Raw genomic sequence first — 14,322 nt, 5'->3', positions numbered from 1 at the left:
ACATGAGGAAACCAGTATTTAATATAAATATTGGGCAGAGACAGAAACAGTTAGTTAGGCTATTCTTCCTTCTAGCAAACCCCCATCAATCCCATCGCCTCTCATTCTTATCCAGAGTAACGTGTGTGTGTTTTGTGTGTGTGTGTGTTTTGTGTGTGTATATGCACTTAAGTACGTGTGTGTGTGGTTGCGTATGTGTGAGTGCATAATTGCGTGTGTGTGTGTTGTGTGTCATTGTGTTGGGTGTCATTGTGTGACAGTATATTGACCTGGTGGGCATTATCTTGTGTGACAGTATATTGACCTGGGTTGGCATTATCTTGTGTGACAGTATATTGACCTGGTGGGCATTATCTTGTGTGACAGTATATTGACCTGGGTGGGCATTATCTTGTGTGACAGTATATTGACCTGGGTGGGCATTATCTTGTGTGACAGTATATTGACTGTTGTCAGCAGTAGAAATCATACCGCCCGTATCACATCTAAAAAAAAAAACAACCAGCTGACCTTTCTCTGTTCCCGTCTTTGCTAGCATATCATATTATATATCTCGTAAAGACTTGAGTATAAACACAAGACAACACACACACTTCCTCTAATCTTGGCCACAGACACGCGATAATAACAAGGCAGAAGACATTTACCTCTGCGGTCCAAGAAGCTTTATTAACTAATATGAATTTATTAATTAAGATGTATTAACTGATTGAGAAAGAAAGGATGTGAGATGGAGGGGGAGAGGAAGTAGGGAGGGGGAGAAGTGTGAGGGAGGAGAAGGGTGTTGGGGTACGTGGTGATAGAGGAGGTAAATCATTCCAGTTGGAAAACAACAAGCTGTCTGTTTTGGAAATTCAATCTAGCGACACATTTACCATAACTTTAGTTATTTGGCACTTTGTCGCTCAATATTCTGCATTTGTCAGTGTAGCAACCAACATGGCTGAACGTCAATAAGAAACTTGTTCAACAGCAGCGATCTCCTCTATCTCCTCTCATCGTAATCACAGCAGGTCTGCTGTTCAACCGTTCTGCCCACGTACTCAGTTTTCTGTTTATACTTTTCTTTGTAATCGACAGCGAAGGTATTTAACAGGGCGACAGTGGGGTTTCAAAGGACTTTTTCTCTATCCGTCTTTCTTCTATAAAGTTTATACTTTATAGATCTGATTCTGATAATAATCTGACTTACAATAATAAAAAAAAACGTTTCAAGATGTACAATTATGACTTTGATTGATTTTATGTTTCTAGACAAAGCATCCATAACAGTAGATATGGTTTATTAAAGGGTTCAAGCCGTGCAAAGAGGGACAGCTCCTGTTCTGTTTTGTTTTGAATATTTACCCAGTGGTGGGTTACAAAGTTCAGGGAACTTTCCATAAATTCCCTGATTTTTACAGAAATCCTGGTTGGAGAATTGCCTGAGTATTCCTGCGTATTCCCCCTCGTAATTCCAGGAATCTTCAAATCTGGATTTCTGAAAAACCACGACACTTTGGGGAAAGTCACCCTAACCCGGTGTCTCTGTTTCTCACTCAATATGCTCCTTACAGCTTTACTCCTCTGATAAGGCAGTCCAGTCAAACCTGTCTGGGCCAGTTGAGTTTACGTTTTCATTTCTCTGCTCTCTTTCGCTGTCTTGCGTTCTGTCTCCCTGCCTCCTCTTCCTATCCCTATTTCTGCCTCTCTGCCTCTCTCCCTACTCCCTCTCTGTATCTCTGCTGCCTTTCCCCTACAATGAGAGGCAGTGTCCAACTCCCTGCCTGGTGGGTAGCCCAACAAACTTTCTCTGGGAGTGGGGTGGAGTAGAGGAGGGAGGTGTTGGGTAGAGGGAAAGTACAGTAGGAGATGTCTGTCTGGTGTTATGGTACAATGGGTGAGTCAGAAGACTGAGGTGATGGGGTGCCTCGAAACTAAAACCGCCGTTCTACACCTCTTTGATGGGCTCCAGAAACACCACATGCTTGTTGTTACTGACCTTGCGGCCTGGGCCCTCAGTGGTGGTGGGTGGGGGGGGGGTCAGGATCGAGGACTGGGCGCTGCACTGGTCGTTGGCTTGGCTGGGGGTACCCGGCGGCGGGGGCTGCTTGCAGCACCAACAGTGGCAGGGGGTCAGGTAGAGGTACATGAGGACCAGGACGAGGGTCGTCACGCACCCTATGAGGGTCGTAAACCCCGTGTTGAAAGGCTCGGCCTCGTCGTGCCGCATCAACACTGTCACGTTGACCTCCCATGACTCGTTCCTCTTGACTGTGTCAAAGACCTTGCACCAGTACACGCCGGAGTCCTCAGCCTGCGCTGATACGATCTCCAGGCTGCCGTTGGCGTGCATGCGGAGAGTGCCGTTGTTCTCCGGTGGAGCACCGGCTCCATGGTGAGGCGACACCCACAGGTAGGTCAGGTGCTGTCCTCTGAGCGTGGTGTGACAGTCCAGAACCACGCCGTCTCCTTCGTACACCAACAGGCTGCCCTCAGGCTCCCTGACAACTCCAGCCACCGCCGAACTGCAGTTTAAGTTCAGTTCAAAGAAGCGTCTGTGCTGGAAAAACTTAACGGAGGCCTTGCGTTCCCCATACACCAGGCAGGTGTACTCCTCACGAAAATCCCTGATGGAGGTGAATCCCTTCAGTTCCCAACGCCGGAACATGTTGTACATTTCGCACTCGCAGATCAGGGTGTTGTTATGGAGGAAGAGTCCGCTCTGCAAGGCCGCCGGCAGGGTCTCGATGTCCACCAGGGGGAGTTTGGACATGCTGTTGGAGGACAGGTCCATAGTGGCCAGGAAGGGGTGGCTGTCCTCCTGGATGGAGAAGAATGGGAAGTCCGTGAGGTGGTTGTGGCTGATGTAGGCCTTGCGCAGGTTGCCGAGCGCAGCCAGGGCCTTGCTCTCCACCCGAACGATGCGGTTGTTGAAGAGCAGCAGCTCCTCCAATCCTGTCAGCTCCAGGAAGTAGTGCACCTCCACTTTGTCTAGCTGATTGGACGACAGGTCCAGTTGCCGTAGCGAGCTGCTGTTCCGGAAGGTTCCGGCCTCGAGGCATTTCAGCCGGTTGTGAGCTAGGCGGAGGGACTCCAGACGGGGCAGTGTGGCAAAGCTTCCCTCCTTCAACTCAGTCAGGTGGTTGTGGTTGAGGTCTAGGGTGATGATGTATGCGTGCAGCTCGGAGGGCAGCGCCTTCAGACCCTGGTCGGCGCAGCTGAAGATGTCGGAGCAACACAGGCATCCCTTGGGACAGCTGCTGACCTCGTCCTCAGCCTCACTAGCCCCGACCTCAGCCACATCCCCGGCCTCACTAGCCCCGACCCCAGCTAAACAAGTCCCAAAACTGGCATCAGCCCCAGGTCCGGCCTCATCCCCGACCCCAGCCTCAGCCCCAACCCTGACCCCAGCCTTAGCCCCGACCACAGCCCCGACCTCAACCCCGACCCCAGCCTCAGCCACGGCTTCACCCCCGACCCCAGCTTCACCCCCGACCCCAGCTTTAGCCCCGACCCCAGCTTCAGCCCCGACCCCAGCTTCATCCCCGACCCCAGCTTCACCCCCGACCCCAGCTTCACGCCCGACCCCAGCTTCAGCCCCGACCCCAGCCTCAGTCACAGCCTCAGCCCCAGCCCCGGCTACGACCTCAGCCTTAGCCTTGACCCCAGCCCCGACCCCAGCCTTAGCCCCAACCACAGCCCCGACCCCAGCCTCAACCCTGACCCCAGCCTCAGCCACGGCTTCACCCCCGACCCCAGCTTCACCCCCAACCCCAGCCTCGCCCCCGACTCCAGCCCCGACCTTGGCCTCAGCCCCAACTCCAGCATCAACCCAGTCCCCAACCGTGGCCTCAGCCCCGGCCACAGCCCCGACCCCAGCATCAGCCCAGACCCCAGCCCCAACCCCAGCTTCAGCCCCTATCTCGGCCTCAGCCCAGACCTCATCCTCAGCCCAGACCTCAGCCTCAGCTACCTGCTGTTGCAGCAGCAACACTAGGAAGAGAGGATTCAACACCAGCACCAGAGGGGCAGCTACACCCTGAGACCAGAACATGGTGCCGATGGGACGGGAGAGTGGCCAGAGTGTCACCAGGCGTGGAATCTGTACGTCCGTCCGTGGGGGCTTGGTTTGTCTGTACGTCCGTCCGTGGGGGCTTGGTTTGTCTGTACGTCCGTCCGTGGGGGCTTGGTTTGTCTGTACGTCCGTCCGTGGGGGCTTGGTTTGTCTGTACGTCCGTCCGTGGGGGCTTGGTTTGTCTGTACGTCCGTCCGTGGGGGCTTGGTTTGTCTGTACGTCCGTCCGTGGGGGCTTGGTTTGTCTGTACGTCCGTCCGTGGGGGCTTGGTTTGTCTGTACGTCCGTCCGTGGGGGCTTGGTTTGTCTGTACGTCCGTCCGTGGGGGCTTGGTTTGTCTGCACGGTCTCTGTTTTGGTGAGTGTAAAGTCTCTCTATGTCTCAGTAGGAGTTTGGTTGGTGCTTTCTCGCTCTTTCTCTCTCTCTCTCTATGTCTCCCTCTCTGTTTCCCAATGGGAGTGGAGTTGGGAGATATTGTACTGTTTCTGTCTCAACAGGAGCTTGGATTGGCTGTGGAATATAGCAGCTACAGGTAATAACAGCAGTAGATTGACAGCTGCCAGAACGGCCTGCCTTTCCACTGGGCCGGAAAAACAAAGAGGAGAAAATAACTAGTTCAATAGCCTCAAAAGTCACTCAGTCCCTGCCCTGGTTGGGTTTGGGGCTCAAAAGTCCCTGCCCTGGTTGGGTTTGGTGCTCAAAGGTCGCTCAGTCCCTGCCCTGGTTGGGTTCGGGGCTCAAAGGTCACTCAGTCCCTGCCCTGGTTGGGTTTGGGGCTCAAAGGTCACTCAGTCCCTGCCCTGGTTGGGTTTGTGCCTCAAAGGTCACTCAGTCCCTGCCCTGGTTGGGTTTGTGCCTCAAAAGTCACTCAGTCCCTGCCCTGGTTGGGTTTGTGCCTCGAAAGTCACTCAGTCCCTGCCCTGGTTGGGTTTGGGGCTCAAAGGTCACTCAGTCCCTGCCCTGGTTGGGTTTTGGCCTCGAAAGTCACTCAGTCCCTGCCTTGGTTGGGTTTGGGGCTCAAAGGTCACTCAGTCCCTGCCCTGGTTGGGTTTGGGGCTCAAAGGTCACTCAGTCCCTGCCCTGGTTGGGTTTGTTAATTTCATGTGACTGAAAGATGAGGGATCCCTGACGAAAAGCCCATGATCATTATTTGGCTCTGGGGATGTACTGTACTTCTGCATCACAGCTCAGTGATAGCTGAAAGTGGTTTAGGTTTACTGTCCTTCTGCATCACAGCTCAGTGATAGCTGAAAGTGGATTAGGGTTAATGTACTTCTGCATCACAGCTCAGTAATAGCTGAAAGTGGATTAAGTTTATACTCCTCACCTACTCAAAGTCCATAAATATCATGTCAGTGTCTCATTAGATCCACTCCTGGAACTGTTGCTGTGGCAGTACTCATCAGACACCCTGTTAAGACTGTACGCTGGTCTGACGACTTCCTCTCTCTTCAGAGCTGTAATTAAAACACGTGGAAAAGGCTGCTAAAGTCCTGCTGGAATCCTCTCTCTTAATGGTCCTTGGGAAGCTTTATATATCTGTTGTAGTTCTTTCTCCGTTTAGAAGAAGAATACTTTATTGTCCATTTATTATCTTTACGGTCCACGGAAATGGACAGTTGTAGTTCTCTCTCCGGTGAGCTGAAGAAATCAGCTTTAAAAGAGTCAACTTATTGTCCGATACAGTTTATCTTAGCTTTTATTTTTTCTTCTGAAAAAGGAACTCCTGTTTTGATGTCAACACCATGTCTGGGGAAGACGTAGTCCACTGCCATCTCCTCTCCCTCTCGTCACCTTTTTTCTTTACGTTATAATCTAATGTCCTTTTATCCAGTCAGACGAGTCACTAACCCAGCTGTCTGCGACAGACAGTGCGGGCACAGAGAGAGCGAGGGATGGGTTTGAAAAAAGTCAGCATTCTGTCCAGCCCACTTAACACATTCATATAGCCAGCTGCACAGACAGGCAGTTCAGGTTTCACTCACCCCTCTCTCTCATTGGTCAATATAAACAATCTTCTCCCTCCCTGAGCTGGCGGATGATTTATCGAACGAAGCCCAATATTATTTATAGAAACATCCTCCTCAGGAGACCAGTATCCGTTAGAGAAAAATACTCCTTGATAGTAGGCAGGTAACCTCCAACCAAAACCTCCAGAATCTTCCGTCCTCCCGTCTTCTCCTCCCGATCACACAGGAAGGAGTCTTTAGGAAAGATAAGCTGCACACTCTGTGGGGAGGCTCTGCTGCAATAAACTTAATGAAATAATCGACTCCATCGGCAGGGTTTCATCTGAGACACCGGTGTCCAAAAGAAAAGTTGTAAAACTAGTTGAATGTTTCCCTCTGCTCAGGTTGTCTGTAGTATCTAGCTATAGCTACAGTTTAGGAGGATGATATACTGTAGTATCCAGTGAAACATCTACGATAGGACAGGTTGCTGTAGTATCCAGTGAGAGGAGTGTGAGGGAGGGCTGTGACTTCGTCTCTGTGTGGCTGCTCTGCGTTGTGTCGTGTGTGGAGCTGCTTCTGGTCCTATCCCACCGCTACACTACGCATCTCACTCTCGCTCTATCGCTCTCTCTCTCTCTCTCTCTCTCTCTCTAGCTCTCTCTCTGGCTCTTTCTCTCTCTCTCTCTCTCTCTCTCTAGCTCTTTCTCTCGCTCTCTCTCTCTCTCTAGCTCTCTCTCTCTCTCTCTCTCTAGCTCTTTCTCTCGCTCTCTCTCTCTCTAGCTCTTTCTCTCTCTCTCTCTCTCTCTAGCTCTTTCTCTCGCTCTCTCTCTCTCTCTCTCTCTAGCTCTCTCTCTCTCTCTCTCTCTCTCTCTCTCTCTCTCTCTCTCTCTCTCTAGCTCTTTCTCTCTCTCTCGCTCTCTCGCTCTCTCTCTCTCGCTCTCGCTCTCTCTCTCTCTCTCTCTAGCTCTCTCTCTCTCTCTCTCTCTCTCTAGCTCTCTCTCTCTCACTAGCTCTCTCTCTCTCACTAGCTCTCGCTCTCTCGCTCTCTCGCTCTCTCTCTAGCTCTCTCGCTCTCTCTCTAGCTCTCTCTCTCTCTCTCTCTAGCTCTCTCTCTCTCTCTCTCTCTCTCTCTCTCTCTCTCTCTCACTAGCTCTCTCTCTCTCTCTCTCTCTTGCTCTCTCTCTTGCTCTCTCTCTTGCTCTCTCTCTTTCTCTCGCTCTCTTTTGCTCTGAGTTTGAGTTGAGTTTGAGTTTATTTTTACAGGGACAGTGCACATTAATCAACGTTTCAGTAAAAGTGCCGGTTTTAGCCAGCCGGCTAATTTTCAACCGCAGTCCCTGGGCAGGTTATTAAAAACAATTACAATATAGACAATAGCAACATAGAACAAGACATAGCAAACAGACATAGCAACATAGGACAAGCAAGACGTAGCATACAGACAGAGCAACATAGAACAAAAAGCAGCAAGACAAAATTCATAAAAGCAACAAAGTGTTTCCACACCTCACAAGTTACAGACAACAGACATGGAAAGCGGCAACACACAGCTAGGGACCATGTTCACAAATCTGATTGACCTTTAGCCATGTCTTTTAGCCATGCATTTTGTGAAAGTGTGATATGTGGTGCAGTTATGTGTGTCTGATGGCAGTGTATTCCAGACATGGGAAGCTCTCACAGAGAAAGCGGATTTACTAAAGGTGCTTTTCCTTAGGGGAACTACACAGTCACCTCTCATGGCAGACCTTGTGGATCTGCTGCCATATGTTTGGGTTTTCTGTTTAACAAAAATACTGAGTGGAGGGGGAGCCAGGCCATTTAGGATCTTGAATACAAGACATGCATCGGTGTATTGCACAAGATTTTCCCAACTCAGGAGCTCATGCTTTCTGAGGATGTGACAGTGATGATGGCTATTGGGCTTCCTATCAAGCACTTTGAGAGCCTGTTTGTAGACAGACTGAATAGGTCTTACTGTTGTACAGCAAGCTTGGGCCCAACTAGTCAAGCAGTATGTTAAGTGGGGGAGTATCATAGATTTGAAGTACAGTTTTGCTACCTCTGTAGTCAAACAATTTCGTATAAATCGGAAATTAGCTAGGTTGAATTTGGTTATTTGAATTACCTTTTTCACATGCTTTTTAAAAGAGAGGTTGGAATCAAGTATGATGCCAAGGTACTTAAAATCAGATACCACCTGGAGCTTCTCCCCTGACACATAGACATCTGGCTCAGTAGCATCTGTTGCCCTCTTTGTGAAGAACATGCAAACAGTTTTTTTCACATTGAGATGCAAACACGAGTCACTGAGCCACTTTGTAACCTGGACCATTACAGTAGTGAGTTCTTGTGCAGCTTGTTGTTTGCTCTTTGCATGCACATATATCACTGTATCATCTGCATACATTTGAACTTCAGACCCAGTACAGACAGAAGGCAGATCATTAATGTACAGGCTGAACAGGAGGGGCCCCAGTATTGACCCTTGGGGCACGCCCACATCATAGCTAAGAGTGGGCGACAGCTCATTGCTCACTCTGACACACTGAGTTCTGCCTTCAAGGTATGATTTCATCCATCTCAAGGCATCGGGGGAAAAGTTGAACTTGGACAATTTTGTGATGAGAATCTCATGGTTAACAGTATCAAAAGCCTTCCTTAGGTCCAGAAACACAGCCCCAACAACGCCCCCTTTGTCCATCTTGGACTTCACATTTTCCAGAAGAAAGCAGTTGGCCGTTTCTGTGGAGTGTTTCGCTCTGAAGCCAAACTGCATGGAATGTAATGTGAAGGGGCTGTTGTTGAGGTGGGCAATCAGTTGTTCTGCTACACACTTTTCAACAACCTTTGACACCACAGGTAGTATACTAATGGGCCTGTAGTTACTCACGTCAGCAGGGTCGCCTGATTTAAAGATGGCCGTTATTATGGCCGACTTCCATACCCTTGGAAACACCCCGAGACCAATAGATGTGTTGGTGACCTTAGTAATGGGGCCAATGAGTGACTCTTTGTAGTTTTTAAGAAAGGTAGAGTCCATCCCAAACACATCTTTGGCTTTAGAGTTCTTTAGTGAGCTAATCACCTTGTCCACCTTTGACTCAGAAACCTCCCTTATGATGAAGACAGGTTGAGCATCATTTACTAGCACTGAGCCCAAGAAACCAGTGGAGGGGTTCTGTGTCAGTACCCTGACAGAATCACTAAAGTAGGAATTGAAGGCTATTGCTATTTCGACTGCATCCTGTGTTAGATTGTTATTCACCATGATTTCTAGTCTTTTTGCAGTGTTACTATGGTCTTTCCCTGTTAACTTTTTTAGATTCTCCAAGATCAGTTTAGAATTTCCCTTTGCTTCACCAATTATGTTAATAAAGAAGTTTGCCTTGGCCTGTCTGATTTCTTTCATCACCTTATTTCTCAACATGGTAAACCTACGTCTGTCATGCTCTAATTTGGATCTTAGGGCTATTTTTAGATAATAATCTCGTTCTTTCATCAATTTCCAGATTTCTCCATTTAGCCAAGGAAGAGTGCTCTGTTGGCCAGGTTTGGATTTGATTTTCTTTAGGAAACCATTTAATGTAGTCTGGATTGTGGATAGAAAAACTTGACCATCAGCTTCCACGTCTGCATAGGACAAGAGATCATTCCAGTTAATTCCCTTAATTGCGTTTTCAAAATAGCTTAATTCACTCTTAGGTATTCTTAGTTGATCAGGCTTTCTAACAGTAGAGAGGTTAAACCTGCTCTTAGACAGCTTTCTGGCTATAAGTGTCAGATTATGATCAGATAGCCCAGTAACCATATTGAATGATTTAGTCACTCTCTCTGGTTTATTACTGAACACCAAATCAATCTGTGTTTTAGAGCAACAAGTCACCCTGGTTGGCCCTTTAACTAGCTGTGTAAGGTCAAAGGTATTAGTGATCCGTTTGAGGGTTTTCCTACAACACTTGTCTTCATAATTAATGTTAAAATCTCCCATTAAGATGACCTCTTTCCCAAAATCACATTCCCTAAGCATGTTATTAAACTGATCAAAAAACACACTTTTGGTGGAAGGTGGCCTATACATTCCAATGAGGGTAAAAGACATTTGGGGAGACAGTGTAATGTTCAGGCCAATACATTCTAGTTCATTATCACATGACCACTCAATTTGTTTACATCGGATATGTTCTTTAATGTAAATCATCACACCCCCTCCTCTTCCTTCAGTCCTGTCTCTCCTGAAAACATTGTAGCCAGGCACAATCAAAGCAGCAGATGGAGAGTTTTTATGGAGCCATGTCTCTGAGAGGCAGAGAAAGTCAAGGTTGGAGTCTGTGAGTAGATGTTGAATTTGATCACTTTTTGGAATGACACTGCGAATGTTCAAGTGCCCCCCTAGTAGTCCCTTGGGCTTAGCTCGTGGGTCCCAGATGACTCGAGAGTGATTGACACATTGAAAAAAGTTAGACGGCTGGGTTTAGGCAGTTTTGTTTCGTTTTGATTAGGGGCAGTTCGGTAGCGCAATTAACAATCCCTCCCGCCTGCACTGGATGCGGGGAACTAATTAAAACAGCTTGCGTACCAGAAGCAGAGTCAGGGATCGCATATAGCGACTTTGGTATGTTTGAAGAGTCAAAATCTATCCTGGAGCCGGGTGAGTCGAGAGAAACCATAGGACCATAGCACTCCACAGCGGCCACGATCAGTGGACGAGGCCATCCACCGCTCTCCACTCCGGTGCGTATCGCTGGCTCGGTGATGTTGGGCCCAGGATTGAGTTGCACATCCCCGGAGAGCAGGAGGGTAGTGAACAGGTAGTTTAACAGTTTCTGATAAATGTTGGACTTGTGTTTGTTGCGCCTAAGCGGTTCAGTAGAATAAGGAGCGAGGTAGACTTGGCCATTATTCAGAACATTATGGTATGCTGTGTACTGTCCGCTCCCGTGGAACGGTGAACCAATGTGTTTGGTGTTAATATTCTCCAGTAGTAGACTGATTGTGTCATCCCAGCAAGGACGCACTGAGATTATCAGTAGAGCAGCTACATAACTGACAATCATGGCAGAGTACTGGAGATAAAACACATAATTGAGCTTTAACTCTTTGCATGAGTTACTTAGCTGGGGTCGGCGTACACCTGATGGTTTAGATAAAATTACAGCATTCGAATGAGAAGCGGCACCTGCCGCACCACCCTGTCTTCCGTCCGCCATTTTCCCGGTTGGGCAAATTCCAACTGGCAAAATCTCTCGCTCTCGCTCTCTCTGTCTCTGTCTTGCTCTCTCTTTCGCTCTTTCTCTCTCGTTCTTTCTCTCGCTCTCTCTCTCGCTCTCTTTCGCGCTCTCTCTCTCTGTCTTGCTCTCTCTTGCTCTCTCTCTCTCTCTCTCTCTAGCTCTTTCTCTCTCTCTCTCTCGCTCTCTCATTTAATCCTCCCTGCGTTTGAGTCTGTCCCTCCCGCTTTCCACCCCATTCACTGTGAAGTTTGACTGCTCTCTCCCTCAGCCTCATATGGCGCCTCCTTCACTATCACCCGCTCTCTCTCCTTCACTATCACCCGCTCTCTCTCTCCTTCACTATCACCCGCTCTCTCTCTTCTTCACTATCACCCGCTCTCTCTCTCCTTCACTATCACCCGCTCTCTCTCTCCTTCACTATCACCCGCTCAAGCTCTCTCTCCTTCACTATCACCCTCTCAATCTCCATCACTATCACCCGCTCAATCTCTCTCCCCTTCACTATCACCCGCTCAATCTCTCTCTCCTTCACTATCACCCTCTCAATCTCTCTCTCCTTCACTATCACCCGCTCAATCTCTCTCTCCTTCACTATCACCCGCTCAATCTCTCTCTCCTTCACTGTCACCCGCTCAATCTCTCTCTCCTTCATTATCACCCGCTCAATCTCTCTCTCCTTCACTATCACCCGCTCAATCTCTCTCTCCTTCACTATTACCCGCTCAATCTCTCTCTCCTTCACTATCACCCGCTCAATCTCTCTCTCCTTCACTATCACCCGCTCAATCTCTCTCTCCTTCACTATCACCCGCTCAATCTCTCTCTCCTTCACTATCACCCGCTCAATCTCTCTCTCCTTCACTATCACCCGCTCAATCTCTCTCTCCTTCACTATCACCCGCCCAATCTCTCTCTCCTTCACTATCACCCGCTCAATCTCTCTCCCCTTCACTATCACCCGCTCAATCTCTCTCTCCTTCACTATCACCCGCTCAATCTCTCGCTCTCGCCCTCTCTCTCTACTTCACTATCACCCGCTCAATCTCTCTCTCCTTCACTATCACCCGCTCAATCTCTCTCTCCTTCACTATCACCCGCTCAATCTCTCTCTCTCGCCCTCTCGCTCTACTTCACTATCACCCGCTCAATCTCTCTCTCCTTCACTATCACCCGCTCAATCTCTCTCTCCTTCATTATCACCCGCTCAATCTCTCTCTCCTTCACTATCTCCCGCTCAATCTCTCTCTCCTTCACTATCACCCGCTCAATCTCTCTCTCCTTCACTATCACCCGCTCAATCTCTCTCTCCTTCACTATCACCCGCTCAATCTCTCTCTCCTTCACTATCACCCGCTCAATCTCTCTCTCCTTCACTATCTCCCGCTCAATCTCTCTCTCCTTCACTATCACCCGCTCAATCTCTCTCGCTCGCTCGCTCTTTCTCTCTCTCGCCCTCTCTCTCTCTCCTTCACTATCACCCGCTCAATCTCTCTCGCTCGCTCTTTCTCTCTCGCCCTCTCTCTCTCTCTCTCTCTCTCTCTCTCTATCTCTCTCACTCTCTCTCTTAATTAAATTCAAATGGCATTATTGGCATGGGAAACATATGTTTACACTGCCAAAGCAAGGGAAATAAATAACAAACAAAAGTGAAATAAACAATCAGAAATTAACAGTAAACATTACACTCACAAAAGTTTCAACGTAATAGAGACATTTCAAATGTTATATTATGGACATGTACAGTGTTGTAACAATGTGCAAATATTTTAAAATAAATTAACATAAATATGGGTTGTATTTACAATCGTGTTTGTTTTTCACTGGTTGCCCTTTTCTCGTGGCAAAAGGTCACAAATCTTGCTGCTGTGACGGCACCCTGTGGTATTTAATCTAATAGATATTGGAGTTAATCAATGTTTGATTTGATTTCAAATTATTTGTGGATCCGTGTGATCTGTGGGAAATATGTGTCTCTAATGTGGTCATAAAATTTGGCAGGAGGTCAGGAAGTGCAACTCAGTTTCCACCTCATTTTCTAGACAGTGGGCATATATCCTGTCTTCTCTTGAGAGCCAGGTCTGCCTATAGCAAGGCTATGCTCAGCTCACTGAGTCTGTACCTAAGTCAAACATGTTTCTTAATTTTGGGTCAGTCACTGAAGAAGGCTGCAAAGCCAATACATCTGTATAAGTTATCCCTGATGCAATGAAAATAATAAAAAAAGAAAAGAAAAATGATGTAAGCTTTCTGCAATGTCTTTTCGAGTGTACCTTTTTGTTTGTCTGAATGTGCAGGTTTTAGGCCCCAGCCAACCTTCTGGGAGAGCGTCATGGTCCCCTATTGGCTGGTTTTACTCACCAGCCAACCTTCTGGGAGAGCGTCATGGTCCCCTATTGGCTGGTTTTACTCACCAGCATATCTTCTGGGAGAGCGTCATGGTCCCCTGTTGGCTGGTTTTAGGCACCAGCCAACCTTCTGGGAGAGCGTCATGGTCCTCTATTGGCTGGTTTTAGGCACCAGCCAACCTTCTGGGAGAGCGTCATGGTCCCCTATTGGCTGGTTTTAGGCACCAGCCAACCTTCTGGGAGAGCGTCATGGTCCCCTATTGGCTGGTTTTAGGCACCAGCCAACCTTCTGGGAGAGCGTCATGGTCTCCTATTGGCTGGTTTTACTCACCAGCCAACCTTCTGGGAGAGCGTCATGTTCCCCTATTGGCTGGTTTTACTCACCAGCATATCTTCTGGGAGAGCGTCATGGTCCCCTATTGGCTGGTTTTACTCACCAGCCAATCTTCTGGGAGAGCGTCATGGTCCCCTATTGGCTGGTTTTACTCACCAGCCAATCACCAGCCAATCTTCTGGGAGAGCGTCATGGGACAGTTACAGTGGTCAGGTATTCTTTCTTGTGTATTAAATAATTATCTTTTTTTGCTTTCTCATAATTTGGTTGGGTCTAATTGTGTTGCTGTCCTGGGGCTCTGTGGGGTATGTTTGTGTTTGTGAACAGAGCCCCAGCACCAGCTAGCAGAGGGGACTCATCTCTAGGGTCATTTCTCTGTAGGTGAGGGCTTTGTGGTGGAATGT

At 48.3% G+C, this 14,322-nt stretch overlaps 1 protein-coding gene across 1 annotated transcript in view; it reads right to left on the bottom strand.

Annotated features, from left to right (window-relative positions):
* Positions 1-13,570, bottom strand: part of LOC120020192 (amphoterin-induced protein 3-like) — a 55,919-nt gene extending 42,349 nt beyond the window's left edge. The window contains exons 1-2 of the mRNA XM_038963691.1: positions 13,553-13,570; positions 1,982-4,405 (exon numbers count right to left, since the gene is read on the bottom strand). Coding sequence (XP_038819619.1) covers positions 1,982-4,405; positions 13,553-13,570 — 2,442 coding nt within the window. The remainder of the gene's footprint in view (positions 1-1,981; positions 4,406-13,552) is intronic.
* Between the last annotated feature and the right edge of the window lie 752 nt (positions 13,571-14,322).

Source organism: Salvelinus namaycush, chromosome 2 (assembly GCF_016432855.1).
Source record: "Salvelinus namaycush isolate Seneca chromosome 2, SaNama_1.0, whole genome shotgun sequence".
In the NCBI taxonomy this organism is placed as follows: Eukaryota; Metazoa; Chordata; class Actinopteri; order Salmoniformes; family Salmonidae; genus Salvelinus; species Salvelinus namaycush.
Note: the sequence above shows the minus strand (reverse complement) of the source record. Positions and strands in the feature narration are given on the sequence as shown.